At 41.1% G+C, this 14,132-nt stretch overlaps 2 protein-coding genes across 3 annotated transcripts in view; one reads left to right on the forward strand and one right to left on the reverse strand.

Annotated features, from left to right (window-relative positions):
• The window catches only part of LOC118330119 (cyclin-dependent kinase 17-like), a 29,834-nt gene extending 17,570 nt beyond the window's left edge, over positions 1-12,264 (forward strand). The window contains exons 5-18 of one of the 2 annotated variants that reach the window (XM_035664545.1): positions 4,499-4,624; positions 6,236-6,292; positions 6,472-6,586; positions 7,283-7,377; positions 7,566-7,628; positions 8,029-8,152; positions 8,444-8,564; positions 9,147-9,244; positions 9,408-9,513; positions 9,711-9,761; positions 9,975-10,017; positions 10,225-10,315; positions 10,488-10,565; positions 10,952-12,264. In XM_035664545.1, the coding sequence (XP_035520438.1) occupies positions 4,499-4,624; positions 6,236-6,292; positions 6,472-6,586; positions 7,283-7,377; positions 7,566-7,628; positions 8,029-8,152; positions 8,444-8,564; positions 9,147-9,244; positions 9,408-9,513; positions 9,711-9,761; positions 9,975-10,017; positions 10,225-10,315; positions 10,488-10,565; positions 10,952-10,989 (1,206 nt within the window). In that variant the 3' untranslated portion in view covers positions 10,990-12,264. The remainder of the gene's footprint in view (positions 1-4,498; positions 4,625-6,235; positions 6,293-6,471; positions 6,587-7,282; positions 7,378-7,565; positions 7,629-8,028; positions 8,153-8,443; positions 8,565-9,146; positions 9,245-9,407; positions 9,514-9,710; positions 9,762-9,974; positions 10,018-10,224; positions 10,316-10,487; positions 10,566-10,951) is intronic. The other variant, XM_035664546.1, reaches the window with a different exon arrangement.
• Positions 12,265-12,336: 72 nt separating this feature from the next.
• The window catches only part of LOC118330120 (ETS domain-containing protein Elk-3-like), a 7,543-nt gene continuing 5,747 nt past the window's right edge, over positions 12,337-14,132 (reverse strand). The window contains exons 4-5 of the mRNA XM_035664547.1: positions 13,970-14,092; positions 12,337-13,090 (exon numbers count right to left, since the gene is read on the reverse strand). Coding sequence (XP_035520440.1) covers positions 12,992-13,090; positions 13,970-14,092 — 222 coding nt within the window. The 3' untranslated portion in view covers positions 12,337-12,991. The remainder of the gene's footprint in view (positions 13,091-13,969; positions 14,093-14,132) is intronic.

The following is a 14,132-nucleotide window of genomic DNA, read 5'->3' on the forward strand; positions in this document are numbered from 1 at the left end:
TGTGCACACGAATGCAGAATCAGATCAAAAGTGAAAGCTTTAATCCAGCTGGCTCGTAGGGACACATGAAATGCAGCGTGAGGTGAGAGGAGGAATCACGCTGCTTTATCTTGAGGTAACAGATAAAGTGAGCTCAATGAGGTTTTCTGAACTTTAACAGATTTCTGACATTGACTTGCATCGTATTATTTTCTAGGTGGAGGTTCCAGTGGTAATTAGAGGGGGTCAAAAAATGGTATCAGTGTTTGATGCTTCTTTCATTTTCTTTTCAACATAACCAAGAATATTTTAATTATAGATTTTCTTTTATTAACTTGAATTTTGAGACAATCGGCATCGGCTGATGCCTGTGCTCACAAGGCCGATAATGTCTGCAGTCACAGTCCTGTACTATAACTCTGATGCATCCTGCTGTAAACATTTGCCAAAATGTCCTTAGTCACCATCATCTTTTCTAAATAATTACACTTTTCTCCCACCTAAAGCAATGTATTTTTCTATTTCATCAATTGATAAAAATTCCATCTAAAACATGTTACTGGCTAAGATATCCATGTATATTAGATTGTAATGTGCATGGAACAATGGAATTATTAATCTGCATTATATATTGACCATGAAAAAACCCATACTGTAATTACTATTAGTAATTAAGTAATATAAAATACTGTACATCTCAGCATGTGCTTTATATGACTTAAACAGCCAAAATCTTATAATTTAGCACAAGTTATGACTTGATGTTTGGATTTTACTTAAGCATAATCTTAAACAATATCTAACACTGTGAGTTTATCTCTCTACACCAAAGCCAAGACTCGGTCTCTTCAATCCACCTTAAGGGCTACTAATGGGATTTGAGGATGTACAACTGACCTAAGTCAGTACAAGTGACTGTCCAGTTTCATAGTGAAAGTGAACAAGATAATGACATTGAACTTTTCCCCTTCCACAGTTTTATTTATTTAGTAAGTTGAAAATTCTCAAACTTACAGAATAAACCTAACAAAGATGTGTTTAGGGAAATATTTCTGTAATAATTCATCATCCTGGTGATTTTGTTTCCAGTTTCAGTTTCATCATTGCTGTTTTGAGCCTTGAATAATCTCCACTCTTTCAACATCCACATTTTCACATGCAGGTGAAGATAGATGTTTCAAATGTCCAGGGATTACTGTAAAATACTGCCCATCCTACAATCCCATCAGAAGCTATTATAGATGGGTTGAAGGGACCTGGTTTTGCTGTGTATTAACACACACACTGTAAAATGAAGTATATTTTAAACCTCTTAAATACAGTCAAAAGATGACACCAACAACAGTAGTGTGGCATCATGGGCGTGAACGGAGCTGTTGCTAACGCTAGCTCTGACGACTTAGGATTCAGACATCCAGTAACTAAAATCCTTTATCTGAAAAATATAAATATATATATTATATAAAAAATATATGGTTAAAAAAAACAAGATCTTTAAAGTGTATTGTAAAAATGTAATTTATGATTTGGCTTCTGGCAGACAACAACAGCGCTGTGTCATGTGCAAAGGGGATATGTTGCCATTGACAGGCGACCGGTGAAACGCACCATAATAAAATTACGTATTTCTCTGGGTTTTTAACATTGTTTAGTGTTTATACACATTTTAATGTGGAAATGTTACATATTATAGCTTTAATGTAAAAAACACTCTGCAGCATTTAACAAAAGTTGAGGACATATTCTATTCTATAGCATTCTTTTTAAATCATACTTTTGATGTGTGGTTGATGTTGACATCTTGCCAGCAAACCACATGTTGCACAGTACCTGCTGGGTGATCATGCCAGGAAAGATCTTGTGATTGAAGAACACACACAGTGACAGTGTTTATTGGTTGGTTTGATTGCAGAACCTCTGGGGCTTTACAAGAATATACCAGTAACTACACAGACAAACCGAGCATGCAAGACCCCTTAAATGTGTGATTAAGCAGCTTACTCAGTTTGGGGCAACCCACACACAGAGACATGACACATCACCTCTTGCTGTGTATGGAGACTCTGCGTAACTCCACACTTCCTGTGACTTAAAAAGTCACTAATTTGGTCATAAGCACATACAGATACAGTTATACTCAGATCCTTTCTCACACCCCAACAAACACAGTGTGCATTGTTTGGTTCTGTTATGAGCTGCGTGATTGACCGCAGGGTTGTTGTTGATGAAGTGATCCAACAGCGAAATCACAGTGTGGCTTCATTCGTTGTGCTGATGTGACACTCAAGAGGAAGGGACTGTAGAAGAGGAGGAGGAGAGGGAGGTGTAGGAGGAAGAGTGAGGAAATCCCTCCGTCTGTGGTCAGGTAGAGGATTGTACTTCTCTCACTGAAGAGGAAGCCCGTATGTTCTCTCTGGAGTCATATCCCCAACAATCACATCAATACTAAACAAGGAGATCTATCAGAAAACACTGAGGTCACCACAGAATAGAGGAGAGCCCCTGATTATGATACACACCTGCTTCAGCGAGAACTATGAGAAGCTCTATGATTGGAACAAAACTGCCGCGCCGAGTGAACATGGCCAGGTGCCTCTGAGTTGGCAAATCGCTACTAGACTCTGGGACAACACACTCACACATCTCTGAGCAGCACATCACAGACAACTCACCAGATGCTACATGATAACAGCTGAGCAGTTATTTAATATGACTTCTGCTGTGTTCCAATTGCTCGTCCACAGCTCTCATATATATACTCTTCATTAGACAAGCTTACACGAACAACCTCAAGGAATGATAAAAGATATATCATGAGACAGTTTAAATCGTGATACAAATATGTGAAGATTCAAATTTGTGAGATATAAAATTAATTGTGGTATCAAAGAACAGACTCCATTATTATTATTATTATTTTTTTGGCCTTTTTGCCTTTATTTGATAGAGATGGCTGGGTAGAAGCAGGAAGGGGGGGCAGAGAGAGAGGGGACGACATGCAGCAAAGGGCCGCAGGTCGGACCCGAACCCGGGCTGCTGTATGGGTCGCCAGCTCTACCGACAGAGCTAACCGGGCACCCCACTCCGTTATTAAAAGAAAAGGAAATACGCATTGTTTTTTGCAGTTTATACCCATCCTCAGAAATAAAAAGGATCCTATAATTTAAAAAATTGTTAGAAAATCGTATTATGAAGCCAGTATTGTCAGTTGTATTGGTTGAGTGTGTGATTACATCCCTATTTCAGACTGTTGGTCAGACAAAATTAGCAACTTGTAGACGTCAACTCATGCTTTGGGAAATTATAATGGAAACTGTTTCAGTATTTTATAACTATTTTCAGTAGTTAATTGTTAGTTGCAGCCCCACATTGATTATTTAAATTGTAGAGGATGAATTGTCTAATTATTATATAACTAATTATTAAATCAACTAGTTGTTTCAGCTTTATAGCAGTAAACACTGAGGTGAATATACAGTATATAGATCAGGTACAAAGTACACTCCATTATTAGCTTGAAATTAATGTTTTTTCTATTTGTACATGACAACATTTATTTATTTCTTTATTTATGTGTCCAAAACAACAAATATTCACAACAGTAAATTGTGTCTCTTTACATTGTTTATCAGAGTAGCAATTCTTCTGCATGAGCAAGAAACACCCCCATATTAACACATTTACCAACTTCCCCGTGCAGCGCACAGTATGTCTTATTTCTCAAGCTGTAATAAAAACATCACTTCCTGTGAAACTGACCGCATGTTTAAATTTGTCAGTTTGGGGGTGACCACAAAGGTAAAGAGCTGAGTCACTGTCATGGTTTGAATTAAAGGTTGAAGGGTCAGTTCAACCGTCCACAGGTCAGTCGCCTTCGGTCAGAGATTCATCAATGAGCGAGCTGTTGAAATGTGGAAAGTTCAAAGTTGCATTTTGTTGTATGTTGGTTAGGATGGAGGGGAGGGGCGGTAGGGTGTTACCAGTGTTACCTCTGAGCGAGTAGAAGTAGATTTTAAGCAGCTAGAGAGAGAGAGAGAGAGAGATGGATTAACAGTAATCTAACAAATAGAGGAAATGCATGATGGGAAGATAACAGACGTTGTTTTGCGAGCGTGTGTTTTTATTTTATGTAACAAGTCATTAGGATCATGCTTTAGTACTTGATTGCTCTGGGAAAGACTTTACCCCGAACTCTTAAGGGGACTCCACAGACAGCCTTTGTTGTGTAAACGAGTCCGCTACACAAAACTGTATAGACACATGGTGCTACATGTGTAATTATACACACACATATACACACACTGCCCTCTCTGTTGACCAATGAGGCCTAAAGCTGGCTGGTCCTTACAGATTCTACTTGTTTACTCTGGGTTTTTGCCATTTTGTTGTCAATCATTGGTATTTATCCTGAACTTACGCTGTTTACTGAGGGTTTACTTCACGGTTTTACACCATGTTGACATTATTTTTAAATTGAGTTCTCTGTTGTTTTTATCTATTTGTGTGTGTGCGCATGCAGGACTTGAACAAACGTCTGTCCCTGCCGGCCGACATCCGGATACCCGACGGTTACCTGGAGAAGCTGCAGCTGAGCAGCCCTCCCTTCGACCAGCCTCTGAGCCGACGCTCCCGCAGAGCATCACTGGTGAGATGGATAGAGAACAGAGGGAGAGGGATGGGAAAAGAGGGGGACACTGGTTAGAGGACAAGAAAAGAGAAGATGATAATAAGACAGAGGTGAAAATTTTGAAATTAGCATTACCTTTTGGTTTTCTTGCCCTTATGTCAACAAAGTGGCAATAAAAGTCCTTGCTAGCTACACAGGTGAAGTTCTATAGCTGCTCAATTACTTTATTGTTAAAAGTGTCACACCCCCCTTTTGTTGAGCCCTGCTTCATCACAGTCCTGCTCATTGGTTTTCAACATTACCCGTAATGGTCTGATACACCCAAAGTTATTAAAGGAAGCGCTACTAAACTGTCAGATGAATATAGTGAAAGAGAAACTACAATGTTCCCCTGTGAAATGTTGTGAAAAGACATTTTTCCTTTTTAAAAGCTCAAGTGATAATACCTTCGAACTGTGCTTATGTAATTGTGCAATACTTGTTGCCCACGTCTGAGAGCGAGAATTACTGATTTGAGGATCAACAGTGGAGGAGAGTCGCACAGAAATGGAAACGGAAAGGCTGCCAGGGAGGGGCTGCTGAATACAAAGATAGCTGTGAGAGTTATGTTTCATTTAAAGGCAACTAGAAACGGAAGTGAGAGAGGAAGAGCTCACACCTTGCCCTCACACTGGCTAACCTCATCCTCTCTGCTGTCATGTGTTTGCATTGCACCTTGACATACACTTTGTCAGCAGCCTCAGTAATTGGGTTGTGGTTTTACTTTGAATGTACATCTGTCAAAAGCAGATCAGAGGGAATGTATGAACTACCTCAGTCCACTGCATCTGCATGCACACTCCCCTGCAGAGTTGTTCAGAAAGCACTGAATGGCTTTTGCTCAATATGTGTTCAACATGTGAAAAATCTGTGAGCTACTCTGACTTCATGCTGTACCGAGGGTCGATTTTAAAGTCTGGTGAAGCTGCCTTTTGTTTTTACACTCTTAGTTACTGGAAAAAGCTTTCCTGAATTTTCAAGATAACCTAAGACTCTCACTTCCTTTAAAAGCTGCCTTTCATAATGAGTATTACATCTTAGTCACTGAATAGTTTGTATGTGCGCTTTTTGTAGCTGAGAAGTTAAATGTCACATGCATTATTTCTTTCTATAAATTACATTAAGGCAGTTACTAATCGACTGTCAGAAAATAGTGAAAAAAGTCATTTCCCACAGCCAAAGATGATGTACTTTTACTTTTCTACTTTTCTATCATACACGATAAGGAAAGCAGCAAATCCTGACATTAAAGAAGCTGGAACCTGCAAAAGAATATGACATTTTTGCTCAAACAAATGAGTAAAAGCAGTTCTGAAACACGTTACAGCTTTCCACTGCGTAAGAAACCTGCTTTATAAATAAAGTTTGCCTTCCCTTCCCTATAAACAAACACATTGTAAAAGCCAAAAGCCAACAGTCCTTTGTCACAAGAGATTAGCTCTGATGTTGGTTGGGGGTGTGTGACCTCCTTACATCCCCCCTCTGTTGCTGTGAGGCCGTCATAAGGATTTGCCGTAGTGTCTGTAAGCTTGTCACTGCTAATAAAGACACCACCCTCATTAATGCTGTTTGTCCTTTTCTCTCCTCCAGTCAGAAATTGGATTTGGGAAGTTGGAGACCTACATCAAACTGGACAAACTAGGGGAGGTACGTGAGAGTGTGTGTTCGCTGTTAACCTTGACTTCCACACAGGTGCGGATGTTCTCATTGTGATATAACTCGTACTTCCAGAGTTTACTTTTAACCCCTGACAGCCTGACTGTGCTGCATCAGTCCAGCTTCTGAAACCTTTCCTCACCTCTTTTCCTTCTCCTCCTCTCCTCCAGGGCACGTACGCTACAGTCTTCAAGGGGAGGAGTAAGCTGACAGACAACCTTGTGGCGCTGAAGGAGATCAGACTGGAGCATGAGGAGGGGGCGCCATGCACAGCTATCAGAGAAGGTACACAGGTTCACCTCTTACGTTTCCCACAGCTGCCTCCAGTTAGATTCACTGTGGATCCTAGTGTTTTATAATAAGCAGCTATCTAGTATTTTATTTTATTTTTTTTAAATGAATCCTGGGATTTCACACCATTTTAATTTGAAAACAGCTCCAGATAATTCACCTTTATTGTAATTTTCTGATGGTACTATTTCATAGTGATGACATTATGTGGCAGTAGAAAAGTTCCACTTAAAAAAACAAACTTAACTCTACCCATATTCTGTTCAACAGTTTTACAGAGAGCGCAGTGCAGTGACACAGCAGGAAAGTGTTTCACACATTTGTCATGTTGTAGAAGCTGAACTGAATGGTGTTTTAGCATGAAAATGAATTGTAAGAAACTACAGCAGGTAAAAAGTTAATAGAGTTTTACTGCTATAACTGCAATATAAAGTTGTACTGTATCTACGACAGTTACACTGAAGCGTTAATGAGCTTCTGAAAGGGCGTCTTTGTTTCAGTACTTGTGGTTAGTTTTGAGTGAGGATTTAAGAGCAACTACAGGAGAGAACCAAAACATGCAAAGTTTTATAAGGAAAACAAATCTATGAGGCTTTTCTTTGTGTATGATGTCAGACGTTCTGAGTAAACCTTAATTAGTGCAAATCCAGAGACTGTCACTGTTACAGCTGTCTCTTTCTTCTCCTCTAGTGTCGTTACTGAAGGACCTGAAACACGCCAACATTGTGACGCTGCACGACATCGTCCACACAGACAAGTCGCTCACGCTGGTCTTCGAGTACCTGGTGAGACCAACAAGACCTCTGCCCTCACTTCCTGCACGACTCGCATATTATTCTGTGCACAGATGCTAAAATAAATATATTTTTACATCATTATTATTCATGGATGACAACACGGGAGCACAACAGTTGGTGTGCCTGTAGCCTCTCTACTCTGTTAACGTCCCCCCCTCTCTCTCTTTCTCGTCTAGGACAAAGACCTCAAGCAGTACATGGACGACTGCGGGAACATCCTGAGCATGCAGAATGTCAAGGTGAGCCTCCGCAGGCAGCCTGCTGGCCCGGCCAACTTCATCAACTGTCACACTTTGTGGCTGCTGGTGTCAACACAAGAAATGCTGTTAGTGTGCCCCCTGGTGGAGGAGTGTAGACAGTGTAGGGCGAAAGTGAAATGTGTTTTCTATTTGTGTATTTTACTTCTATTTGTGTTGTTTGTGTGCATTTTTTTGAAACTTAGTTTAATGTATCTTTGAATAGGAATGAAAATACTTCAGATTGCATATTAAAACTCATCTTAAACATTTTACTCTTCTAAATAATCTGTATTGCAGGTGGATTTGGATTTATACAGCAACAGCATCTATAACATAATAATAATTTTAATTCAGCATAACTATGTGACAAATTGCTGATCTAAAATATTTCTCTCCCCAGATATTTCTGTATCAGATCCTGCGAGGCTTAGCTTACTGTCACAGACGCAAAGTCCTCCACAGAGACTTGAAGCCCCAAAATCTGCTCATCAACGACAGAGGAGAACTCAAACTGGCTGACTTTGGTAAAAAAAAAAAAAAAAACTAAAACTTTATCAATTATTTATTATTATGATTGAACTTATTTTGTGTGATAAGTTTTTGTTCAAATGGCTTATTTACCGTTTGGATGAAAAGTGACACCTTTACGTTTCCGAAGCTGCGTTTATTTATATTTTACAAACACTGTGTGATACAATTGAGCCATATTAGAGAAATGATGAATATTTGAGATCTTGGAATGAAACCCTTTGTATGAACTTTTAATAAATGTGTCCATTGGATCTGTTTTTATTTCTCATATTTCTGCTCCACAGGCCTGGCGAGGGCCAAGTCTGTGCCCACTAAAACATACTCTAACGAGGTGGTAACACTTTGGTATCGGCCTCCCGACGTGCTGCTGGGCTCCTCCGAATACTCCACACAGATAGACATGTGGTGAGTGGGCCTCGCTAAACAGGGGTGATTACAACTGTTAGAAAACACAAAGTAGACTCCTGGCTACGCTCTCTCTTTACGTCCACATGACTGGGCGCAGTGAAGGTGCAGCGGCAAATATAATCCTCAAGCAGAAAGAACTCCTCTGATGAATTTGTCATTTCTCCAGCCGCTTCAGTGATTTTTGGTGTAAGCACAGACGTTTGGAGCTTCTTTGATTTAATTGATGCTCTTATGTTGAGCAACTTATGAAGCGAGCAGCAGACAGGTGTCCTAATCTACAGCGAAGAGACTTTGATGTGGCACATGGCTGTTAATGAACGCGCTCAAGCTGTTGTGGAATTCAACTCCGAAAGGTTTCTCTTAAACTTCAAAGTACCGTGCTGCTTTCTCACATACATTCCTGCCTCTTCCTTTGATATTTCACTCATCGGACAGATTGAAACCAGACACTTTAACGTACGATTCAGGGGGATTGATCCAAACAGTTAGTGGCAGTATAAATACAGAAGAGCTGTTGAGTTGAATTGGTGTTAAAACTTCGGTCAGACCTAATCCCTCCTGTCTGTGTCTTCTTGTCAGGGGTGTGGGCTGCATATTCTATGAGATGGCTGCCGGCAGGCCGCTGTTCCCAGGCTCCACAGTGGAGGACGAGCTGCACCTCATCTTCAGGCTGCTAGGTCAGTGGTGCCCCCTGCTGACAGGGAAGCACTCAAACTTTTAATATGATCCTTTAATCGCATTAACCCTGGCACGTAGCCCCTGTGGCAGTGTGAAAAGCCCCTCCAGCTGCCACGATAAAAAGCCTCACTCTAACAGGGTCGATTGAATGTCCCTCTACAGGCACTCCCACAGAAGACAGCTGGCCTGGAATATCCTCTATCGACGAGTTCAAGTCCTACAAGTTCCCCAAGTACAAGCCCCAGCCCCTCATTAACCACGCACCCAGGTGGGAAGGAAAACTTGTATTCTGAACATTTGCTTTTTCTTCCACTGTATATGGATTGTCCTTTTTTATTTGACATCAGATATTATGTACTGCATCTTATCAAATGTTACTTCTTTTTTTTTTACATTTTAGATATTTATATGGCAATTATACACTTTTACAGTTTCTTAACACTCCCTCCTCACCTCTCTTGTTAGCCCTCTAATCATTGGAGATGGGAATGAGCAAATGTTTCAAAACAGACCCAGGTATAAGAGCTGCAACTGCATGTAGAGCTTTTTAGTTTTTAGAGTTAGACATTAATATTATTGGTTTGTTTAGTTAGGAGTGTGTGCTCTGTGTCACTTCCTCTAAGGAAATCCTGTGGAATAGTTGACTCTGTTTGCTTCCTTACACTCGTCAGCATCTGTGCGTCACCCCACCTCTACTGACCTCTCTCTCTCTCTCCTGCCCCCCCCCAGGTTGGACACAGATGGCATCGACCTGCTGATGTCATTCCTAAAAGTGAGTGTTGCTGTATCTGCCAGGCATGATTGTGATGTTAAAAGCAGTGTGACACATTTCGCAGCTATGTTAGGACTGTATTTTTGGAAAGAAGCGCATCTAGGCAGGCCAACACATTCACATGCAATCACACAATGCTGACCCCATTTTTTTTTTTTTGTCGTTCTTTAATGACTTTATGTTTCTGTTACTTCCCCCGGATTTCAGTACGAGTCGAAAAAGAGGATCTCTGCTGATGAAGCAATGAGACAGCCGTACTTCAGGAGCCTGGGGCCACGTGTGCACACACTGCCAGAGAGTGAGTAATGAAATGGCACTGCAGTAATGCAGACTTGGCAGACTTCACTAGGTACAACTTGAAGGATATTGCCATGTACAGTGAGGATCGGTTACAGCCAAATAACAAAGAACACTATTCTCCTGGCAAGATGCGATTTCTGTTGCACTGACTGGCTCTTTATGTCTGCCAGGCATATCTATATTCACGCTGAAGGAGGTCCAGCTGCAGAGAGATCCCGGCTACCGGAACTCATCGTACCCTGAGTCAGGTGAGGGATAATACAAGTGTGAATACCTTTGATTGCTTGAGTTTACACTGTGAGCCAGAGGTTTTTCACACTGTGAGGTAGAAAGATTTAGTGGCATCTAGCGGTGTAGTTGCAAACTGCAACTGCCGTGCTTCACACTCTCCTTCCAAGCGCGAAGAAGAAACTATGGTGGCTGTGAAATGCAACAAAATACAGCCCTATCCAGTGCCAGTGTTTAGCTAAGTAGTTAGTAAAGCCTCGAAGCATTATGGGAGTTGTTCTTCCATAAGTCAGAGCCTGATTATCCCCTATCTGTTTGGGTGGACCCACAGTGTCTGACTTTGAAGTCCCCCGCTGTAAACTCTAAAAAACAGAATCATTTATGCTTTTTCTTTGTTTCCCCTCAGGCAACGGAAAGAGCAGAAGACAAAGCATGCTGTTTTAGATTCTTCGGACTGTATTTTTTTTTTTTTTTTTGGGAAGGATCTCCTAGCTGTACAGTCTCGCCGATGGATCAGTAACTTGAGATGAATGTTGGCAAGGAGCATCATCATGGTCATCACCCCCCGAGACTACTTGGGAAACCTGTGTCCACAGTGCGACCGACCCCCCCTTTGCAGGTTTGGCCTGAACCTGGCCCAAAAGAGACATTTATATACTGTACATCTATATTTATTGAGAAGAGAATTTGCTGCTAAATACAACTACTGTCTAGAATTCTAACTGGCTCAGTCACTTTAATGAGTACATGCAATGTGTATAGATTTTTAATTTTTGTTTTCTTTTTGAAGTGGTATTTTTAGTGATGTTTTTTGTCATTATTTCCATTTTCATACATACAAAACTCCACCTCATAGCTCATCAGTGTGTGCGCGTGTGTGTGAGGCACAAACAGAAGGATGTTTCTGTAGCAACTCAAAAAGGGGTTTGATTTTCTGTCTCTGTTGCCACAGTGCTGTTCTCATGCTGCACTCATTTGTGACCATTCATTCTGAAGGTTTTTGAGGCTAGCTTCGGTGGAATGGATCATTTTATCCTACTGGAGGCTAATATGAGAGCAGTGCTGCCAAACTCTGCAAAAAAAAAAAGGATCACATTCTTGTCAAATGCTGGCATATCATTCCAGGATGCTGTGGTCTTGTCGTGACCAATGAACAAATGCAAGGGGGGAGGGGGGGCAACATGGAGTTATTAACAAGGGCATTATGGGATTAGTTACGCCTCTTTAAATTCTTTAGAAAATATTTAACTACAGTGAACAACCTTCTCATCCTTTTCCACCTCAGTCTATTTTCTCCTCCCGTCTGTTACAAAGAGGAGGTGCAAAGTGAATTCCCAGTGTAAAAGCTGCCTTTGTGCATTACAGATGTGTTCTCCTTTCTGCCATTCCCATCTCCATCAACTTTAGACATTGATCCTTTTTTTTAATTTTTAGGATTGCCTCCATCATTGTGTTGCATGCCTGATCGGTTGTATGAGGAAGCACACAGCCACTGAAGTCCTAATTCAGGGAGCACTAGCTATAGTCCTGCCCCTAGTGAATACGATACTGAGTCACAGTCTGTTTAACAGTGTTACAAGAGATGTTTTGTATGATATTCTTTAACTTTATTTGTGAATAATTGTTATTGGTGTGGGATTTCGTTGCAGATGCCCTCCCATATTTGAGCTTTTTTTTTTCCAGAGTAAAGAAAATAAAATCTAAAGTTTAAACATAAATCTTTTGAACTGGTTTTGTTTCCAGTGTTATACATTTTGTTTTAGCTACTGTAAAAATGTTTAATTTAAGGCACCATGTTAAAGCATTCAATGCTTTGTTTATTGAAAATGACAAGACATTCTTCACAATACAAAATTATACAGAATACAAACTGTATACCAAGTCCAGTATAAAAAAAAAGAACATTAAGTGTTACAAAGGTTTTTCATTGATTTGAAATCTCGTCTTCATTAAAAAGATTTGAGAAAAAAAAAAGAGCAACAAGGCACAGCCGGTACTATCTGAGAAGCATAGTGCATACAATACATACAATACCACAACTGGAAACAACTGGTTTCAAATTGTGATGAACATTTAAAAAAAAGGAGAAACGTTTTTTTTTGTTTTGTTTTTTTTAAAACAAGATTAAAACAACCAAGCTCTCTGCACAGAATGAGCGGCTGGCTAGTCTTTTGCAGCTAGCTACATGTCACTGCCGTCCATTGTGGACAGGGTCATGTGGAAATGTGCTGTACTTTATCACAAAGAGCCAGACGTCTCACAGACATCGTGGCGAATGGCTTTTACCAAGTGCTTTCAACCACTGGAATCTGAAGCAACGCAAGTGCAAAATAGTGAGGTCACATACTGTCTCTTAGGACATTTCTGAAGCAAAATGTAACAAGACGACGATGATGATGAGAAGCTTTCAATAAGAGATGGATGATGCATTTTCACAGACCCTGGATCAGGATTTGTGGGTGGTGGGGGACAGGAGCAGAGAGGAGGGTGTTCCTTCCAGGTTTGGCAGGGGGACAGGCATGTGTCCGTTGATTAGGCTGGGGAACTGTGGAGGAAGAGAAAGGGGCTGAGAGTTAGCGGGGAGGGGACGGAGGCTCTATGAAAGCTGCTTTCCGGTGAGGAACTGCAGCATGCTCTGGTTTCCTGTTTTTTTTATTCATTGTGTCTCTTCCTTTTCGTCTCTGTCCCTAGTACCTCCACAACAGAAAGAGAAGTCAACATTATTTGTGCGCAGAGGATCCGGTATGGTGTGTGTGTGTGCGCGCGCCTGTGGAGGGGGTGTGGTGTGTGTTTCACAAATGAGGAGCAGCTCTTAAACCAGTCCACCCTGTTCAAACCGGCTCCCCAGGGCTCAAACAGGAAGTATTCACAGGATTTCCTCTCCCTCTCACAAGCACTGAAACAGGACACCTCTGCTGGACCTGCTTACTAAGTCTCGACTAGTTTCACAACCGTTTGTGTCTGCAAAGTTTTAAGTATAATTTGTTTGCCTGAAAATGCTAAATCTAGAAGACGAAGACCCATTTTGCTTTAGACTGGCACTTTTGTAATGAATGGACAATGCTAATGTACATTATAGCCATATCAGTAAGAAATAAATGAGTCCATGTAAGTTAGGCTATAAAAACTGGAGCCAATCCCTTTATTACCTGTTGTAAATGATTGGAAATGGGTTCATCTTAATCTCTTCCAAAAAATCTTCCCGTCTCCACTCACCTGATGTTAACAACTGCTGGGAAGAACGGGGATTTTGCAGCAGTGCTAATTTCACCTGGACGGCTTCACTACTTCCTCCTTGGCTTTCAAACACTACCAGTAAACAACAATCCTTTGAGCACACCTTCTGTTCTCATCTCCTGCTATTTTTGTCTCTCTTCCTCTGTGCGTCCACACCTGTGTGTGTGTGTGTGTGTGTGTTTCTTACCTGGAAGAGGGAGCTGTGGCCCTGCAGCCGGGCGGGGCTGAGCGGGGCGACTGGGCTCAAACTGCTCCAGAAGTGGATGCCTGACAACAGCGGACTGTGAGCCAGCAGCAAACCAGAGGGAGTCTGTGAAGGGAGAAAGGGAGAGAGGGAGAGGGGAGAGGGG

Source organism: Morone saxatilis, unplaced genomic scaffold, assembly GCF_004916995.1.
Source record: "Morone saxatilis isolate NCDOM2014 unplaced genomic scaffold, NCSU_SB_2.0 Contig2, whole genome shotgun sequence".
Classification (NCBI taxonomy): Eukaryota; Metazoa; Chordata; class Actinopteri; family Moronidae; genus Morone; species Morone saxatilis.